At 38.7% G+C, this 20,043-nt stretch overlaps 1 protein-coding gene and 1 pseudogene across 1 annotated transcript; both read left to right on the top strand.

Annotated features, from left to right (window-relative positions):
* Nucleotides 1-1,405: 1,405 nt before the first annotated feature.
* On the top strand, nucleotides 1,406-4,720 carry LOC146887185 (receptor-like protein EIX2). The gene has a single exon (XM_085672337.1). It carries the CDS (start codon nucleotides 1,415-1,417, stop codon nucleotides 4,718-4,720), a length of 3,306 nt encoding a protein of 1,101 aa, XP_085528463.1. The 5' UTR covers nucleotides 1,406-1,414.
* A 7,596-nt stretch (nucleotides 4,721-12,316) lies between these two features.
* The window catches only part of LOC146887186 (receptor-like protein EIX2), a 52,394-nt pseudogene continuing 44,667 nt past the window's right edge, over nucleotides 12,317-20,043 (top strand).

Raw genomic sequence — 20,043 nt, forward strand, 5'->3', positions numbered from 1 at the left:
AAATATATATTAACATTTGTAAAATTTACATTTAAATTTAAAATATTTAATATTTTTATTGCATTTTAGATATTAAAATCTAAAATATTTTATATGTAAATGTTAATTTTACAAATATTAGTTTATTTTTCTAAAATATTTTGAATATTTAAAATATTTTTATATATCAATTTAAAAAATATTTTAGAATATAAATATTAGAAAAAAAAATTAATAACTATATTTTCATAATATTTTAAATAATTATATTCTATTTAGAAATTAAATATAAGAATTTATTCAATTTATAATTAAATTTAATAATTTATTATTGAATTTAAAAAATAATAAATTTAAAGATCAATTTTAGAAAAGATATTAATATAATTTGTATAAAAGATATTAAATTTAGTATCAGACTAAATTGAACAAAAATAACGAATATAGGGACTAAATTGAACAAAAATAACGAATATAGGAACTAAATTGAACAAAGAAAATAATACTACCACAAACTGACACGTGGCACTAGCATTGACACGTGGCACAATTGTGACTTGACACGTGGACCATTTTTTTGAAATTAAAAAAATTAAAAAAAAAATTTAAAAAAAATTTAAAAAAAATTAAAAAAAATTAAAAAAAATTAAAAAAAAAATTAAAAAAAAATCAAAAAAAAAATCAAAAAAACCAGGAGCTGACACGTGGCATGCACTATTCAAAAACGTTAAATATTTAAACACCGTTAGTGAAAAGGACCAAATTGACCATAATTTGACGAAAATAAGGATCTAATTGAACATAAAACGAAAATAGGGACCAAATTGAATAAAATCAACAAAAATAGGGACCAAATGTATATTTAAGTCTAAAGAATATAAGAAATTATACCAAGATAAGAGTATGAATTGAAATGACAAACACAAAAAATGAAATTTTATAAAAGAAATAATAATCACCTAATTATCATTTGCGTGCAAGCAATGCAATCACATCAAATTTAAAAGTTTTTTGTAATCAAGCATTTCTTAGAAAGGGACATTTTCAAAACGTACTCTAAGGTGAACCACACATGTCAACTAGTGACCTTTTTTGATAATGTAATTAAAAAGACTAGGTTGCTATTTTTTTTTTTTTTCAAAAATGCTCTTGATAATATAAAAAAGAAAGCAGTTGATTGGATGTATACTTTATAAGAAAGTTAGAAATGATCTCAGATAATAAAAAGTATAAATAAGTATTAGCATAAACAAGAGAGAAAAGAAACGAATTGAAATTGAAAACCACCAAAGGGTAGTTAAGGAAATAAAGTATATACACGTTAATCCGTTAGCCAGTCTATCAGCCATATATATAAATCCTATTGGTTGGTTTTGCCATGAATAGTTAAAAACCTCTGTTTTAGTGTTACTTGTTTGATATCAGTTACTACATAATGTGTAGTTACTATCTGAAACTGTTTTATGCACTTCTTCTGCTGTTGTTGCATGCTGCAGGATCCATTATCGGGTTCAACAATAGCGCAGAAATAAAGTGCATAGAGAGAGAGAGACAGGCACTTCTTAACTTCAAACATGGCCTCATAGATGCCTATGGCATGCTGTCTACATGGAGGGATGATGAAAACAGTACAGATTGTTGCAAATGGAAAGGTATTCGTTGTGACCGTATAACAGCTCATGTAACCATCCTTCGTCTCCCTGGTTCGAATACACAATCACAATTTTTGAGAGGTGCACTGAATGTCACTTCATTGTTTGCCTTGCAAAATATTCAACATTTGGATCTCAGCTACAATCTTTTCATAGGGAGTCACATCCCACAACTCATGGGCTCACTAACCAACTTAAGATATCTCAATCTCAACAACTCTTTTTTTAGTGGCAGCATTCCTATCGGAATTGGAAGCCTTACACATTTACGGACTCTGGATCTTGGTAATAACGCTTTTCTCTGTGGGAAAATCCCTTATCAACTTGGAAACCTTACACGCTTAAGGTATCTCGATCTCAGTCACAATTTTCTGGACGGGGAACTCCCTTATCAACTTGCCAATCTGTCACAGTTGAGGCATCTTGATCTTAGTCATAATTCATTATCTGGAGCACTCCCTTTCCGGGTTGGGAATCTTCCTTTCTTGCACACTCTCAGACTTCCTGGTCATTTTGAAGTCAAACCTAAGGATTCACAATGGCTCTCTAATCTCCATTCCTTAACAAATCTTGCCTTGTATTCTTTACATAATCTTGACTGGTTGCAAACCATTATTTTTCCAAATTTAAGAGAGTTGGGGCTAGTTGATTGTTCTCTTTCAGATGCCCAAATTCAATATCTCTTTTATTCACGCCCCAACTTCTCCACTTCTCTTACCATCCTTGATCTTTCTTCTAATATTCTCACATTCTCAACATTTCAACTTCTGTCAAACTTTAGCCTTAATCTTCAAGAGCTTTATCTTTCTAATAATAACATTGTTTTATCATCTCCTGTCTACTCAAACTTTCCTTCTCTTGTGATCCTTGACCTTTCTTATAATAATATGACATCATTGGTCTTTCAAGGTAGTTTCAACTTCAGCTCAAAACTTCTAAATCTTTATTTGCGAAATTGTAGTATTAGGGATCAAAATTTTCTCATATCAGCTATTACAATTACGAATTCTTCATCTTCTCTTGCCTGGCTTGATCTCTCCTCAAATCTGTTGAAATCATCATCCATATTTTACTGGCTCTTCAACTCCACTACCAATCTTCGTACACTTAAACTTTATGATAACATGTTGGAAGGTCCCATTCCAGATGGATTTGGGAAAGTAATGAACTTTCTTGAAGTTCTTGACCTCTATGGTAACAAACTCCAAGGCGAGATTTCATCTTTCTTTGGGAACATCTGCACATTGAAAATTTTAGACCTCTCACACAACAAGCTGAGTGGAAATATTTCTAGCTTCTTTCAGAATTCATCATGGTGCAACAAGCACGTGTTTCAGATTTTGGATTTATGCCTTAACAACATTACAGGAACATTACCTAAAAGCATTGGATTGTTATCTGAATTGGTTGAACTTGATTTGGCTGCAAATGATTTAGAGGGTGATGTTACTGAATCGCATCTTTCTAATTTTTTCAAATTACTATACTTGGAGTTACAACATAACTCATTGTCACTAAAAATTGGTCCCACTTGGATTCCTCCTTTCCAATTAATATTTTTGGCATTAGGATCTTGTAATTTGGGCCCGACATTTCCAAGTTGGCTTCAGACTCAAAGTTCCTTAGTGGTTCTTGATATTTCTAATAGCAAGCTTAATGATTCCGTACCAGACTGGTTTTGGAACAACTTGCAAAATATGGGAAAGTTAAATATGTCTAACAATAATCTCATTGGTGCAATTCCCAACATATCATTGAAGCTTCTGTATAGACCGTTCATATTTCTGCATTCAAATCAATTTGAAGGCAAAATTCCACCCTTTTTACTGCAAGCTTCAAAGCTCAATCTCTCCAAAAATAAATTTTCAAATTTGTTTTCATTCTTATGTGATCGAAGCATATCTGCAAATTTGGCTTCTTTAGATTTATCAAACAATCAAATGAAGGGAGAACTGCCAAACTGTTGGAAAAATGTTGATCGGTTATTGTTTCTTGATTTAAGCAACAATAAATTGTCAGGGAGGATTCCTGTGCCCATGGGCAGCCTTGTTAAATTGGAAGTCTTGGTTTTACGAAACAATAACCTAATGGGTGAATTACCTTCCTCTTTGAAGAACTGCAGCAATTTAATTATGGTGGATGTGAGTAAAAATATGTTGTCTGGTCCAATACCATCATGGATTGGAGAAAATATGCAGCAATTGATAATCTTGAACATGCGAGGGAATCACTTCAGTGGACATCTTCCAGTTAATCTGTGTTATTTGAAGCGTATTCAATCATTGGATCTTTCAAGGAATTACTTATCGAGAGGTATTCCAACATGCTTAAAGAATTTGACTGTAATGTCTGAAAAGATCATCGACAGAGGTGCAACTCTAAATAATATATATTGGTCTACCAATCTTACTTACCATGAACCTTTTGCTGCTTTTTTATCCAGTTCTGATAATTATACACTTAACATAACATGGATGTGGAAAGGTGTGGAACTGTGGTTTTCAGATCCAGAGTTACAACTTAAGAGCATTGATCTTTCAAGTAATAATTTAACAGGTGAAATACCAAAAGAGATTGGATATTTGGCTGGGCTAGTTTCTCTAAATTTATCCCGAAATTATCTAAGCGGAGAAATTCCTTCAGAGATGGGAGATTTAAGTTCACTGGAGTCCCTTGACTTATCAAGAAATCGTATCAGTGGGGGAATTCCTTTTTCTCTTTCTCAAATTGATGATCTAGGCAAGTTAGATTTATCACACAACTCTCTTTCAGGAAGAATCCCACGAGGAAGACATTTCGAAACCTTTGAAGGCTATAGTTTTGAAGGAAACAGAGATCTTTGTGGTTTTCAACTGAACAAAAGTTGTCCTGGAGATGGAGATCAAAGGACAGTAAAGTTCCCAGAAGTTGAAGCAATCAATGGTGATGAAGACAGTGTCTTTTACGAGGCATTATACATGAGCATGGGAATAGGATTCTTTACTGGATTTTGGGGCTTATTAGGGCCAATACTACTTTGGCATCCTTGGAGAAAGGATTACATGAGATTTGTGAACAGACTGATAAATTATATATTTGAATGGTTATAGGGAATGCAGGTTTTTTTTCATGTTCAGTTACTGCTTATATTTGTGACACCCGATAATTCATCTTCAGCATTGTTTTTATGTTACTTCTTATTTGTAAGAACTCTGAACTAAATTTGTAATGTAACGAAGAATGCAAGAAGATGCCTCATTCGTTCATAGTTACTGCCATAGCTCCTTTCTCCGAGATTCAAGAAGTATATTGGACTTTTGTCAAACACTGTGGCCTAATTATTTTTAGCCGTTTCTATCAGCACCGCCAATAATTTCTTCAACAACTCCCAAATTTTTCTAAAATTCCTAAAATAACGTTTTAACTTTGTTTTAACTTTGGCCTGCTCACTAATATACACATCTAAAAAGTACCGAATGTTAAAATATAACTTTCGACATATTATATATATATATATATATATATATATATATATATATATATATATATATAAATATATATATATATATATATATATATATATATATATATATATAATACTAGCTCCAATCTTGAGCGAGAAGTAATCTCGCTCAGGCGAGGAGGTCTCACCTAAGTGAGAGAATGCGACAACACCACTTTTCCTTTTTCGAGCTCTGGCCTAGGCGAAGGGAGCTCGTCTGATCGAGGGAAACCTCTCGCCTGAGCTAGACCTTCCTGCCTGAGCGAGAAGTTGGGCGAGAGGCGTTCTGGTGTTTTTTGTTTCTCTGTTCTTGGTTGTTTACCATATGTTTGGATTAAATAATCTTGTTAAAGCATAAGATGAGGGAATATGCATGAGTAAAATGGTTTATGGGTTGTGGATGATGAGTTTGGCATGATCTTGGCATGTAATGAGTATGGGATGGTTGGTTATAAAAGTGACATGGAATTGGTATGAGTATGAATGTTATATTGAATAATGGAACATGTTGTTGGTATGGTTAGGACGTAATTCCACGATAGTTTCGTGGTGGTGCCTAATTGGTTAGGGCGTAATTCCATGAATCTCTAGGTGAGATCTCATGCTGGTGCCTCAGTTGTTCAGGGCGTAATTCCATGACCCCTGTTAGTGAGAGTTCATGGTGGTGCCTCATTTATATAATTTAGTAAGGATTCAAGGTAAGGATTGCATCCTGACACTCTAAAGAGTCAGTTAGTCTTACATAGAGCGTACTGACTTAAGTGGTGAGAGTAGCAGGAGGCGTGGAACACTTTAAGGGCTAACCTTGTGTGGGGGTTGAAACACTAGAACAATTAGCTCGGTAGAGTAACTTGGTAGAGCAGTAAAGGCCACCACAAGTGAAAGTATCCGCTGAATCCGACTAATTATATGTATCCGGATGAGTCGTGTCTTGAGTCTTAGTGTATTGTTTGCAAGTCATAACATGATTGGTTGATGCGTGTACCTTGATTATGAAATTGTAAGTAATTGTATGGTAAGTCATGTTTTACTCTAGCTTACCCTTTGCTTGTTTGATTGTTATGTGTGTGGTTTTCTCTTTTGCGATGATCATCAATTTGTTGATGTGAGCATATATGAGAACTCCTCGTGGTCAACAAAGAAATAGTGATTTCGCTGCATAGACTATCTGGGTTGGAGTCCACTTGTATATGTCTTCCTTTAGGGTTGTGGCCCTTGTACGCCTCATCTTAAAACTTTATATTGAGTTTTGGCAATCTTGTTCCTCCATTCCCAATTGGTGTTGCTGCAATCTTCTTCTTCATACAATCCCATTATATAGGTATGTTACGGTCCCAATCTTCTTCCTTTACTTCTGGTTGTAATCATTGGAGGCAACTGTGTTGTATCACTTCGTGCACTGTTGATGGTTCAACGAGAAATGGATTAACCCCGATTTGTAGTTGCGGAGAGATGGCAGCTTTGAGGATGGCAAGAACTGTAAGATCCGGGAAAATTAAATAGTTATTTAATTAATTATTTAATTAGGACGGATAATGAGAATATTTAAAGCAATAAATGCGAGGAGCTATGACGTGGAAAAGTACTAGCTCAAGTGGTTGAGAGTACTTTATTGTGTGTAAGGACTTGGGTTCGAGTCCTATGTGTGCCACTTGGATGTTATTTAAATTATGTGTTTTTGTGTGATTATATATTAAACTCGTATGGATCATAATAAACTCTTAAAATTGTAGGAATTAGCATGAAATCTAGATTGGTTGAATGGTTTGGCCTTGATTTGGTATATACATGAATGTGGGTTCAAACCTTGTTGAGAACTAACTTACTTTTCTTTTTGCTAAATTTCATTAATATGAATATGAAGGGGTTTGAGAACCCTAGCAGCCAATGAATGGGCAATTCAGAGGGTAGCTTGAGAAGCGGCTTAATCAATCATTAAGCTTTATTTTACTTAAATTTTCGTTTAGTGGTAAAAATGGGTAATTAGAGAGGTAGTTAGTAAAGGAAAGGAAGAGAATTAGCAAGAGGAGTGGTATTGAGACGAGAGCGTGGGCGTTGGGTGGAGAACATCTGGTCTGGACGCAGTACAGAGAGAAATTGGGAGGAAGAACGGTGTAAAGGGTACAAATCAAGAGAGGAGAAGGTTTTACTTCAAAGCACACTCATAATTCGTGTTTGGAGCAAGGAATCCAGGTTAGGGGAGTTGCTTGTCTGTCTTTTGTGCTTGTAATTGGATTATTACATTGTGCTTGTGTTGTAACTCGATCACTGTACTGATTTTCGCACTGTTGCATTGGAGTTTCTGGAGTTTTCCAGAAACCGCCTGGCGGTTCATCCCCTACCGCCAGGCGACACATCAGTTTTGTTCTGCTGTTCTTGTTTTGGTATGAACCGCCTGGCGGCGATGAGTTTCTGCCAGGCGGTGCGACACTGTTGCGTTTGATTTTATGTTTTCACTGCTATTTTGTTTGGATGTGATGAGTCGTAGGGTTCTGATTAATTTTATGTAATTATGTGGTGGAATTACGGTCTTGGATTGGTGAGGGGTGGGGGGAAATCGCACCAGAATTATATATATATATGAGAGGGTTGAGTTGAAGCCAATGGTAATTTGTGAACCTTGGACTGTTAGGGTTAATTAAGAAACGAATTGAGTTATGATAGGTGTTTGGTGAATTGGATACAAGGATGAGTATTGAGAATGTCAAAATTGCGAGGTGACGAGTATTGGAAAGAAGGTAAGAGAGTTGGGATCGGGGATGATGTAGCAGAGTGGGTAAGGGAGGGGCTGCGTCTGATAGGCCGCCTGGCGGTCCTTACGCTGACCGCCAGGCGATGGTGAGTGGCAAACCAGGTGGCTGTAGGCACTGTAGTAAGGCGAGAGAAGGATGGGAGATGGAATACACTTGAATGTGAATAGCGAATGGAAGGGCGGAGTGAGATTCAAAATTGTTGATGTTAAATAAGAGATGAAAATGTTGATGAGGATAGGGGACTTGAAGTAAATAAATAGTGTGGGAGAGGTACTCATAATTTGGTAGTGAATATAAGACTCACGAGTTGGTATGCTAGTTAAGAATAAGTGGGGATGTAGAGAATGTACTAAGAGGACTTATGCATTGGTTAGTTTAGCATGATAGAAGCGATAGTATGAAGTAAGGGATTAGATTTCTAACTAATTTCGTGGGATGAATGGAGAGTCACTGTTAAGGCAATGTTCATATTATTTGGAAGAATTGAACGGATGGATTGTCTGAGTAGTGTATAGACACTTGATAAACCAGAAAGGGGTTGTTCTGGTATGGCGCCTGGCGGGCTACTGATAGCCGCCAGGCGATAGCCTTAGCATGAGAGGGTCTGCACTGAGAGGCGCCTGGCGGCACGGGGTGCTCCGCCAGGCGGTGACGTGAAAACAGTGGGGTCTGGAAGAGAGCTGGCGCCTGGCGGTGGGCAGGTACCGCCAGGCGGTCTGGGCCTGTTTCGCCAGGCAGCGTTGACTGGTGCGCCAGGCGACCGTGCACCAGGTCACGAGTTGTGTGTGTTGTTTTAATTGACAATGAGGCTTTGCTTGGATCGGGAGATGCTGTGCCATGAGCGGGTAGGTTCATGGATGGTGTGACATGTGATGATATGAGCGGGGAGGTTCATATCAAGTTACTCTCACGTGGGGATACGAGCGGGGAGGTTCGTATGTTCCGTGCTCACGTTGAGAGATGCCACGTGCGGGGAGGTACGGGGGCTGGAGGATCACATGTGTTGGACTACGGGCGGGGAGGTCCGTAGAGCAGGACTACGGGCGGGGAGGTCCGTAGAGCAGGACTACGAGCGGGGAGGTTCGTAGAAGCAGGACCACGAGCGGGTAGGTTCGTGTGAGCATCAGATTCCCGAGTCCAAGGCTAACTAATTGTATGAATTGAAGACTGTTAAGTCTTGGGGTTAGGGTCTTGGCCAAGATTCATAGATAATGATTAAGATGGGTGTATGAACTGTTTTATATTACCTGTTTATTATTTTGTTTTTCTCAGCTCACCCTTTCTGTTTGTGTGTGGCGATGATCGTGTAATTCGTTACACGGGAGCAGATGTTGATACAGGTGGTGCTGAGGAGACTCAGATGGCGGAGTGAGGGCTAGCATGGGCTTAGCTCTAGGGTTTTGATTCATTGTAATCATGTTTAAATGCAAATTTTGGGAACTTGTAATGAATTATGAATTGATTATGAGTTTTTGGCGCGCTAATTTAATGAAAAAGAATTTTCCCGCGTTGGGATGTTTATTGAGACAATTAATTATTGCAATTATTTATTTTAATATTTCTTTTTAAGTAATATTCCCTAGGGATGTTACATTTGGTATCAGAGCAAACGTTTTGATGCTTTTGGGGCAAATTGGGGAGTGAGCTTGTCGTGTTTCGGTTGCGAAACCGTGTAGGAATGAATTTGTAGTCTGTCGATCATACTATTGATTGCGGACTACGTAAAGTTGTGAAACTGGAAGCATTAAGAACAGAAAATTTCTTGGTAAAGTGATGAGGGTGCACACTCATGACTATATCAGAGATAGTTTCCTTTCTTAATTCTAAAAGTTTTGGTAAAAGAGAGGGAAGTTATAGGTTGAGTTTCTCTCCTATGCCTTTTCCTTTTTATGTTTGCACTCATGTGGTATGTGTTTGTTATTTATGGTGGCAAAGGAATGCAGATTCAAGGTCAAACTTGACCTGCTTGCCTTGCAAGGGTTAGTGTAGGGCTTTTAAGGTAGCCTCTTGACCGAAGATACGAATATGCAGAAGGTTGTGTATCAGTGTACGAGTGAAGTTAAGTTGTGAATTTGTAGGCGAAAAACACTAAAGGAGTTTAGAAACATCGCGTTAAACTGAGGGCAAGAATAGGTTCTTGGGACGAATACCAAAAGTTTTGGGAGAGGAATCAAATTCAAAGGTAGAATAAGGAGAGGTGTTCAGTGCATGCTTATGCAGCAAAGTTGAGAAGTCAAATCGGTACTACATCCTAACATGGGTCAATGGTAGGAGTGGAAAGTAATGAAACGTATGAGGCTAAGGCTAAACCAAAAGGGTCGAGACAAGGAAGTCCAGCGGAATGTAAAGTTGAGGTAGAGCTCGAAAGATTAGGTCGACCAGGAAATGTTCTGAGAAAGGGGGAAAACCAATCACGTGGTAAGAATACCATATGTTCAAGGTTTTATGCCGGTCAACCTCCATGAGAGGCAGTCAAATCTTCTTGGCAATAACCACAATTTAAGTCAGGAGTAGAATAGATGTCCTAAGTAAGGTGGCTCACGAGAGAGAAAGGTCTGACTTGGGGCATGAGATGAACAGTCTCAAGTATCGAAAGAAGCAGTACTTCATTAAGTTGTTCTTATGGGAATGAGGCAGTTGGTAAGGTCATGGCACAAGGGAGGATGAAAGGAAAAGAGAGAAGTCTTGTGCAGCTGAATGAGTGTCTCTACTAATTGGCGTTGGATCGGTTAAAGTAAATAATTAAAAGGATACAAGGTATAAAAGTGGTGTTTGGGGTATGCATTTTGGTTTTAATCGAGATCAGATACTCCTTAGTATCGCCATTATGAGAATTAGGTTCTGGTTGTCGGTAAGAGGGAATTGGTAGTGAGATGTTGGTGTACTCTACAGTTGCGGTTAAGTGTGGAATACTTGGGATTGGTGGTGTCTCGAGATGATCGAAGAATTCATACTCAAGGTTAATTGGAATTGACTCTTTTGTGTGAATGGGACATCAACACAAGAATGGATAGGTTATTTTCCAATCTCATGCTGGAACAGTGTGATACTCAACAAGGTAGTGTTCGATGATCCAAAGAGACAAATCGACGACGAGGTATCAATTGTAGATAGATCAGAAGGGTGAGGACAAAATGTCATGTGAACTAGAGTTACTTAGCAAAGACCAGAGAAGAATAGATGTAGAGCATCTCGATGATGGAAGAGTCCTAGACTCGTTTTCAAGTATATGCTAGAATTTCACTTGGGAGTGGTGAAGTTCCTTATCGCATTAGTACCTGAGCAAGAGCTGGTGCTAATAATTTCTAATTGGATGGTGTCGCGGGGAATGGGAAGAAAGAGAAGCAGAGGAATAGATACTGAAGAATTGATGACAAGGACTTAGTATAAACACTATAATGATTGCAAGTTTTACACTTGTGTAAGAGGAGGAAGACGTTCAGGTACGTGAGGATCTAATATTGTGAGTTGGATAGGGACTGAGAAGGGGAAAGACTACAGGCTTGGAACGGATGGTATCTTAAGGTTTAGAGACCGAGTTTGTGTGCCTGGAGATTTGAGACTGAGGAAACAAATTCTAGAGGAAGGCCATAAAAGCTGTCTTAGCATGCATCCAGGTATGACTAAGATGTATCACGACTTAAAACAGTCTTTCTGGTGGAATGGGATGAAGACTGACATTGCAGACTTTGTGGCATCGTGCTTGGTATGTCAGAAGGCCAAGATTGAACATCAGCGACCAGGGGGTACACTGGAGTCATTGGATATTCCTCAATGGAAATAGGATAGTGTAGCTATGGATTTCATCACACACTTGCCGAAGTCTGTAAAGGGGCACGACTCAATCTGGGAAATAGTGGACAGGTTGACAAAGTGTGCTCATTTCCTTGCTATTAATCAGAAGTGGTCGATGGATAGATTGGCTGAGTTGTATGTGAGGGAAGTGGTCAGGTTGCACGGTGCGCTGGCCAGTATAGTGTCAGATAGAGACCCGAGATTCACATCTCGTTTTCTGGCAGTCATTGCAGGCAGCGTTGGGGACTCAGTTGAGGACGAGTTCTGCATACCACCCTCAGACTGATGGGCAGTCGGAGCGTACCATTCAGTCCTTGGAGGATCTGTTGAGGGCTTGTGTATTAGATCATATGGGTAGTTGGAGTGAGATGCTTCCCTTAGTGGAGTTCACATACAACAACAGTTACCACACCAGCATCGGTATGGCTCCATATGAGGCGTTGTATGGGCGGCAGTGTAGGACGCCACTGTGTTGGAACCAGGATGGAGAATCATGGGTGTTGGGTCCTGAGTTTTTACAGCAAACCTCTAAGAAGGTTAGGGCAATCCCGGAGAGAATGAGGGCTACACAGAGCGGACAAAAGTCCTATGCAGACAAGAGGAGACGACCTCTAGAGTTTTAGGCTGGAGATCATGTGTTATTTAGGGTGACACCAATGGCTGGTATTGGGAGGGCCATCAAATCGAGGAAGTTAACCCCGAGGTTTGTTGGGCCTTATCAGATTCTGAGGAGAATTGGGGTTGCAGCTTATGAGATAGCCCTACCACCACATCTGACGAATCTGCATAATGTGTTCCACGTTTCCCAGTTGAGGAAATATGTTGCAGATCCGTCACACATACTAGAGTCGGACGATATTCAGATTCGGGAGGATTTGACGGTGAGCACTGGGCCAGTGCGAATTCTGGACTCACAGGTGAAGCAGCTGAGGGGGAAGGAAATTAAGACTGTAAAGGTGTTGTGGGATGAGACTACCCAGGAGATGACCTGGGAGATGGAGGATCGCATGAAGCAATCCTATCCGTACTTATTCTCTGGTAAGTTTTATTTTCGAGGACGAAAATCTTAAAAAGGGGGGTGTAATGTAAGATCCGGGAAAATTAAATAGTTATTTAATTAATTATTTAATTAGGACGGATAATGAGAATATTTAAAGCAATAAATGCGAGGAGCTATGACGTGGAAAAGTACTAGCTCAAGTGGTTGAGAGTACTTTATTGTGTGTAAGGACTTGGGTTCGAGTCCTATGTGTGCCACTTGGATGTTATTTAAATTATGTGTTTTTGTGTGATTATATATTAAACTCGTATGGATCATAATAAACTCTTAAAATTGTAGGAATTAGCATGAAATCTAGATTGGTTGAATGGTTTGGCCTTGATTTGGTATATACATGAATGTGGGTTCAAACCTTGTTGAGAACTAACTTACTTTTCTTTTTGCTAAATTTCATTAATATGAATATGAAGGGGTTTGAGAACCCTAGCAGCCAATGAATGGGCAATTCAGAGGGTAGCTTGAGAAGCGGCTTAATCAATCATTAAGCTTTATTTTACTTAAATTTTCGTTTAGTGGTAAAAATGGGTAATTAGAGAGGTAGTTAGTAAAGGAAAGGAAGAGAATTAGCAAGAGGAGTGGTATTGAGACGAGAGCGTGGGCGTTGGGTGGAGAACATCTGGTCTGGACGCAGTACAAAGAGAAATTGGGAGGAAGAACGGTGTAAAGGGTACAAATCAAGAGAGGAGAAGGTTTTACTTCAAAGCACACTCATAATTCGTGTTTGGAGCAAGGAATCCAGGTTAGGGGAGTTGCTTGTCTGTCTTTTGTGCTTGTAATTGGATTATTACATTGTGCTTGTGTTGTAACTCGATCACTGTACTGATTTTCGCACTGTTGCATTGGAGTTTCTGGAGTTTTCCAGAAACCGCCTGGCGGTTCATCCCCTACCGCCAGGCGACACATCAGTTTTGTTCTGCTGTTCTTGTTTTGGTATGAACCGCCTGGCGGCGATGAGTTTCTGCCAGGCGGTGCGACACTGTTGCGTTTGATTTTATGTTTTCACTGCTATTTTGTTTGGATGTGATGAGTCGTAGGGTTCTGATTAATTTTATGTAATTATGTGGTGGAATTACGGTCTTGGATTGGTGAGGGGTGGGGGGAAATCGCACCAGAATTATATATATATATGAGAGGGTTGAGTTGAAGCCAATGGTAATTTGTGAACCTTGGACTGTTAGGGTTAATTAAGAAACGAATTGAGTTATGATAGGTGTTTGGTGAATTGGATACAAGGATGAGTATTGAGAATGTCAAAATTGCGAGGTGACGAGTATTGGAAAGAAGGTAAGAGAGTTGGGATCGGGGATGATGTAGCAGAGTGGGTAAGGGAGGGGCTGCGTCTGATAGGCCGCCTGGCGGTCCTTACGCTGACCGCCAGGCGATGGTGAGTGGCAAACCAGGTGGCTGTAGGCACTGTAGTAAGGCGAGAGAAGGATGGGAGATGGAATACACTTGAATGTGAATAGCGAATGGAAGGGCGGAGTGAGATTCAAAATTGTTGATGTTAAATAAGAGATGAAAATGTTGATGAGGATAGGGGACTTGAAGTAAATAAATAGTGTGGGAGAGGTACTCATAATTTGGTAGTGAATATAAGACTCACGAGTTGGTATGCTAGTTAAGAATAAGTGGGGATGTAGAGAATGTACTAAGAGGACTTATGCATTGGTTAGTTTAGCATGATAGAAGCGATAGTATGAAGTAAGGGATTAGATTTCTAACTAATTTCGTGGGATGAATGGAGAGTCACTGTTAAGGCAATGTTCATATTATTTGGAAGAATTGAACGGATGGATTGTCTGAGTAGTGTATAGACACTTGATAAACCAGAAAGGGGTTGTTCTGGTATGGCGCCTGGCGGGCTACTGATAGCCGCCAGGCGATAGCCTTAGCATGAGAGGGTCTGCACTGAGAGGCGCCTGGCGGCACGGGGTGCTCCGCCAGGCGGTGACGTGAAAACAGTGGGGTCTGGAAGAGAGCTGGCGCCTGGCGGTGGGCAGGTACCGCCAGGCGGTCTGGGCCTGTTTCGCCAGGCAGCGTTGACTGGTGCGCCAGGCGACCGTGCACCAGGTCACGAGTTGTGTGTGTTGTTTTAATTGACAATGAGGCTTTGCTTGGATCGGGAGATGCTGTGCCATGAGCGGGTAGGTTCATGGATGGTGTGACATGTGATGATATGAGCGGGGAGGTTCATATCAAGTTACTCTCACGTGGGGATACGAGCGGGGAGGTTCGTATGTTCCGTGCTCACGTTGAGAGATGCCACGTGCGGGGAGGTACGGGGGCTGGAGGATCACATGTGTTGGACTACGGGCGGGGAGGTCCGTAGAGCAGGACTACGGGCGGGGAGGTCCGTAGAGCAGGACTACGAGCGGGGAGGTTCGTAGAAGCAGGACCACGAGCGGGTAGGTTCGTGTGAGCATCAGATTCCCGAGTCCAAGGCTAACTAATTGTATGAATTGAAGACTGTTAAGTCTTGGGGTTAGGGTCTTGGCCAAGATTCATAGATAATGATTAAGATGGGTGTATGAACTGTTTTATATTACCTGTTTATTATTTTGTTTTTCTCAGCTCACCCTTTCTGTTTGTGTGTGGCGATGATCGTGTAATTCGTTACACGGGAGCAGATGTTGATACAGGTGGTGCTGAGGAGACTCAGATGGCGGAGTGAGGGCTAGCATGGGCTTAGCTCTAGGGTTTTGATTCATTGTAATCATGTTTAAATGCAAATTTTGGGAACTTGTAATGAATTATGAATTGATTATGAGTTTTTGGCGCGCTAATTTAATGAAAAAGAATTTTCCCGCGTTGGGATGTTTATTGAGACAATTAATTATTGCAATTATTTATTTTAATATTTCTTTTTAAGTAATATTCCCTAGGGATGTTACAAGAACTCCAAAGAATATTGGTAGAAAATTTTGGGTAAAATCTGTTTTTATTTTTGTGTTAATAATAAATTAGTTTTAATTTTTGGTTTATTGATTTACAGAGTGGTTCCAATAATGTGGGCTGCAACTTTTTCAAATGGTGGTGTTGATGAAAAGGATGTCATCATCATGACACAATTGAGACAGATTAATGATTTGGAGAAGTCATTAAAGGTTGCTGAGAAGAGACTGCAATTAGTAATAGGGTTCACTTGTGTTGTTATTGTATTATTCGTACTGTTATTGTGTGTAATCTTTTAAAGTCCAATCTGTTTTGTACTATTGTTAAATGAAGAAATGAATTAGTTTGATTATGTTGATATTAGTCCCAACATGTTCAAAATGACATCTTAATCTGAGCATTGAAGTAAGTGATATTGATATAAGCTTGGGAAAAATTAAATTGATCTAAGTCTGGAAGAAGTTAAATTCATAACATTAATTCATTCTCATCAAAATGCACTACATCAATGTTTGGCAAAAGTGAAATTGAACGAAGTTTAAGGAAAGTCAAAATGCAGTACATCAATAATGAATTCTACATCAGAAATTCCAAAAAATAACTAAAACGTTTGTAGCTGCTATCATGGTCTCCTTCTAATTTGTAATTTCATCCTAAAATGCTGAGATGGTTCTTCTGGTGTTGGTAGTAGTGCTGCTTGACTCTCCACTTCATTCCTTGGTGATTGAGTTGTTTGAGTTTCAGTAGTTGGTGCATTCTCAGCAGTTGGTGCATTCTTAGCAGTTGGTGCATTCTCAGCAGTTTAGGCATCTGGTGCAGTCTAAGAAGGTGTTGCAGTCTGCTCATCCACAGGCTTATCTGGGCAATTGTTCCTGTTATTTCCAATCTGACGGCATATGCTACATTTTTTTCTATGACCTTCTTTGCTGATTTGTGTGTTATCCTTTCTCAACTCCCACCCTTCCAACCTTTTTTTTTCTTGGGTCTTCCTGGTAAGATCCTCTTATGTCGTGGATGGACGTCAGGGTAGGGAGTTCTTTCCCATAAGACTTCACCATTGACTGGAAAGATGATGGATTGATATATTTCTTCGTGGATGGATCTTCTGAAGCAGATTGGTATGAAGTCCTCAGCATTGACATTGATGAAATTCATTACTACAATAGCATGGCAGCAAGGGATAGCAGTCAGAAGCCATTTCCTACGGCTGCAATGTTGAGCATCCACATTCACTGTGTACTTATCCATTTCTCGTTGAACCACCAACAGTGCAAGAAGTGATACAACACGGTTGCCTCCAACATACCTATATAATGAGATTGCAGGACGAAGATTGCAGCAACACCAATTGGGAATGGAGGAACAAGATTGCCAAAATTCACCAACTGCCCAAACATTCCTTACCAAAACCCTAGCTCACTTATTTATCCCCAAATATCTACTTACCACACCTGTACAGTACACGTAACATACCCTAATACAAACCGTGTCACCTGTACAATACTCCATTAATGATTTAAACGGCGTTACAGAAAAGGACCAAATAAAACACGAATTGCGAAAATGAAGACCATTTTAAACATTCGATAAAAATGATGACCATTTTAAACATTCTGTCAAAATGAGGACCATCCGCAACAAACACTACGAAAATGAGGACCAAAAAGGTATTTAAGCCTATATAAATTAATATATTTTTTTTCTAAAATATGTATTAAAAATTAACCTATACTAACGTAAAACGAAATTAAAAAATGATGTAAAATTTGAAAATAAAAAAGTAGAAAGACTTCACATTCTAGTCTACAAGTAAAGATATCAATCTTGTGTTTATAGTCGTTAAGGGTGTTACGCATCTCTTAACAAACAATGTAACACAAGATATTGTATTGTAAGTTCTACAACATTTCTTATATCGTGTGCTAACTATTATAGGTTTAATTCCACTTAGACATTTATAATATAATATAGTGTGGTAAATCTTTTTCACATTGGTCATCAACTACGCTTTCTCCATTTTAGAGAAAGTGTTTCAGAGGCTCTCCACTAAACTCCTCACACACTGCATGATGGTCTTTTTTATATTGGTAGTGGGTAGTTCAATATACCATGTCCGATGAAGGGATGAGAAAATATGAATCAGCGAGCATGTGAACGCTGGGAATTGATGCCAACCACCACCACTTTACTCTCCCAAACTCCTTATATAACAAATCCTTCCTGCTTCTGCCTTTCACACTTCACAACTAAGAATTAGCTCAAAGGATCTCTGATTTACTCTTGTTTCATACCACCACGAATATAATGACTCTTGTTTCACAACTAACAATTTTATGCACTCTCAGATTCAACAATACCTCTGAAATAAAGTGCAATGAGAGGGAAAGACAAGCACTCCTCAGCTTCAAACTTGGCCTCGTAGATGTCAATGGCATGCTGTCTACATGGAGGGATGATGAAAAGGGTCGAGATTGTTGCGAATGGAAAAACATTCAATGTGACCATCAAACGGGTCTGGTTACCATCCTTAGTCTTCGTGGTTCTGATACACAATATTTGAGAGTTGCACTCAATATCAGTTCATTGTTTCCCTTGCAAGATATTCAATATTTAGATTTCAGCTACAATTTTTTTATAGGCAATGACATCGCAGAACTCATAGGCTCACTTACCAACTTAAGATATCTCAATCTCTCCAATTCTTTTTTTAGTGGCAGCATTCCTATCCAACTTGGAAGCCTTACACAATTAAGGTATCTAGATCTCAGTTACAATTATCTCGACCAGGAACTGCCTTATCAGCTTGGAAGCCTTAATTATTTAAGGTATCTCGATCTCAATTATAATCATCTTGAAGGGAAACTCCCCAGTCAACTTGCAAATATTTCACAGTTAAGATACCTTGGTCTCAGTTGTAATTCATTTTCTGGAGCACTCCCTTTCCAGGTTGGGAATTTTCGTTACTTGCAAACTCTCATACTTGCTGGTGATTTTGATGTCAAACCTAAGGATGCCAAATGGTTGTCTAATCTCTGTTCATTAACACATCTTGCCTTCGATGGTTTACATAACCTTAACTGCTTTCAAATGTTTCATTGTACTAAGTTAAGAGAGTTGAGACTAGTTGACTGTTCTCTTTCAGATACCCATATTCATTCTCTATTTTATTCACTTTCCAACTTTTCCAATTCTCTTACCATCCTTGATCTTTCTTATAATATGCTCACATCCTCATCATTTCAGTTGTTGTCTAACTTTAGCCTTAACCTTCAAGAGCTTTATCTTTCTCATAATAACATTGTTTTCTCATCTCCTGTCTTCTCAAGTTTTCCTTCTCTTGTGATCCTTGACCTTTATTTGTCATATTGTGGTCTAAGTGATGATAACTTTCTCATCTCAGCTATTTCAATTACGAATTCTTCATCTTCTCTTGCCTCGCTTGATCTATCCTCAAATATGTTGAAATCATCGACAGTATTTTACTGGCTCTTCAACTCCTCTACCAATCTTCGTACGCTTGACCTTCATGACAACATGTTAGAAGGTCCCATTCCAGATGGGTTTGGGAAAGTAATGAACTCTCTTGAAGTTCTTTACCTCTATGGTAACAAACTGCAAGGCGAGATTCCATCTTCCTTTGGGAACATGTGCACATTGCAGAGATTAGACCTCTCATATAACGAGTTGAGTGGGGAAATTTCAAGCTTATTTCAAAATTCTTCATGGTGCAACAGACACGTGTTTCAGAGTTTGGATTTATCTAATAACCAGATTACAGGCATGCTACCTACAATCATTTGATTGCTATCTGAGTTGGAGTACTTGTTCTTGGATGGAAATCGTTTGGAGGGTGACGTCACTAAATCCCATCTTTCCAATTTTTCCAAGACACTTATATTTGTCAGATAACTCTCTATCTCTAAAAATAGACCCTAATTGGGTTCCTCCTTTCCAATTATATGTTCTGAAACTAAGATCTGGCATGTTAGGCCCCACTTTTCCTAGTTGGCTCCAGACTCAACGCTCCTTAGCTTTTCTTGATACTTCTGATAATGGGCTCAATGGTTCAGTACCAAAATTGTTTTGGAACAACTTTCAAAATGTGAAATGTTTGAATATGTCTCAAAACTAGTCCTTCTACCCGTGCAACGCACGGGTTTTTTTTAGATTTAATAATTGTGGTAATAACAATGGGGTTTTGGAAATTTAATAATTTATATGATGAGAATGTAATGTTTTAAAAAGATGTTGAAGTGTATGAATAGAATAGATGAATTTAGAATGTAATTTAAGTGGTATGTGAAGTTAATATTTGATTTCATTCAATACTATTGTCAACCACAAACAACAAAAATATGAGTAATAAACTACTTTGTTAATATAAGAATAAAAAAAGAACAAAATGACATACCTAGAATGTATCCTTTGGTA

This window comes from Vigna unguiculata, chromosome 4 (genome assembly GCF_037176805.1).
Source record: "Vigna unguiculata cultivar grain cowpea cultivar isolate G323 ecotype 2 chromosome 4, ASM3717680v1, whole genome shotgun sequence".
Classification (NCBI taxonomy): domain Eukaryota; kingdom Viridiplantae; phylum Streptophyta; class Magnoliopsida; order Fabales; family Fabaceae; genus Vigna; species Vigna unguiculata.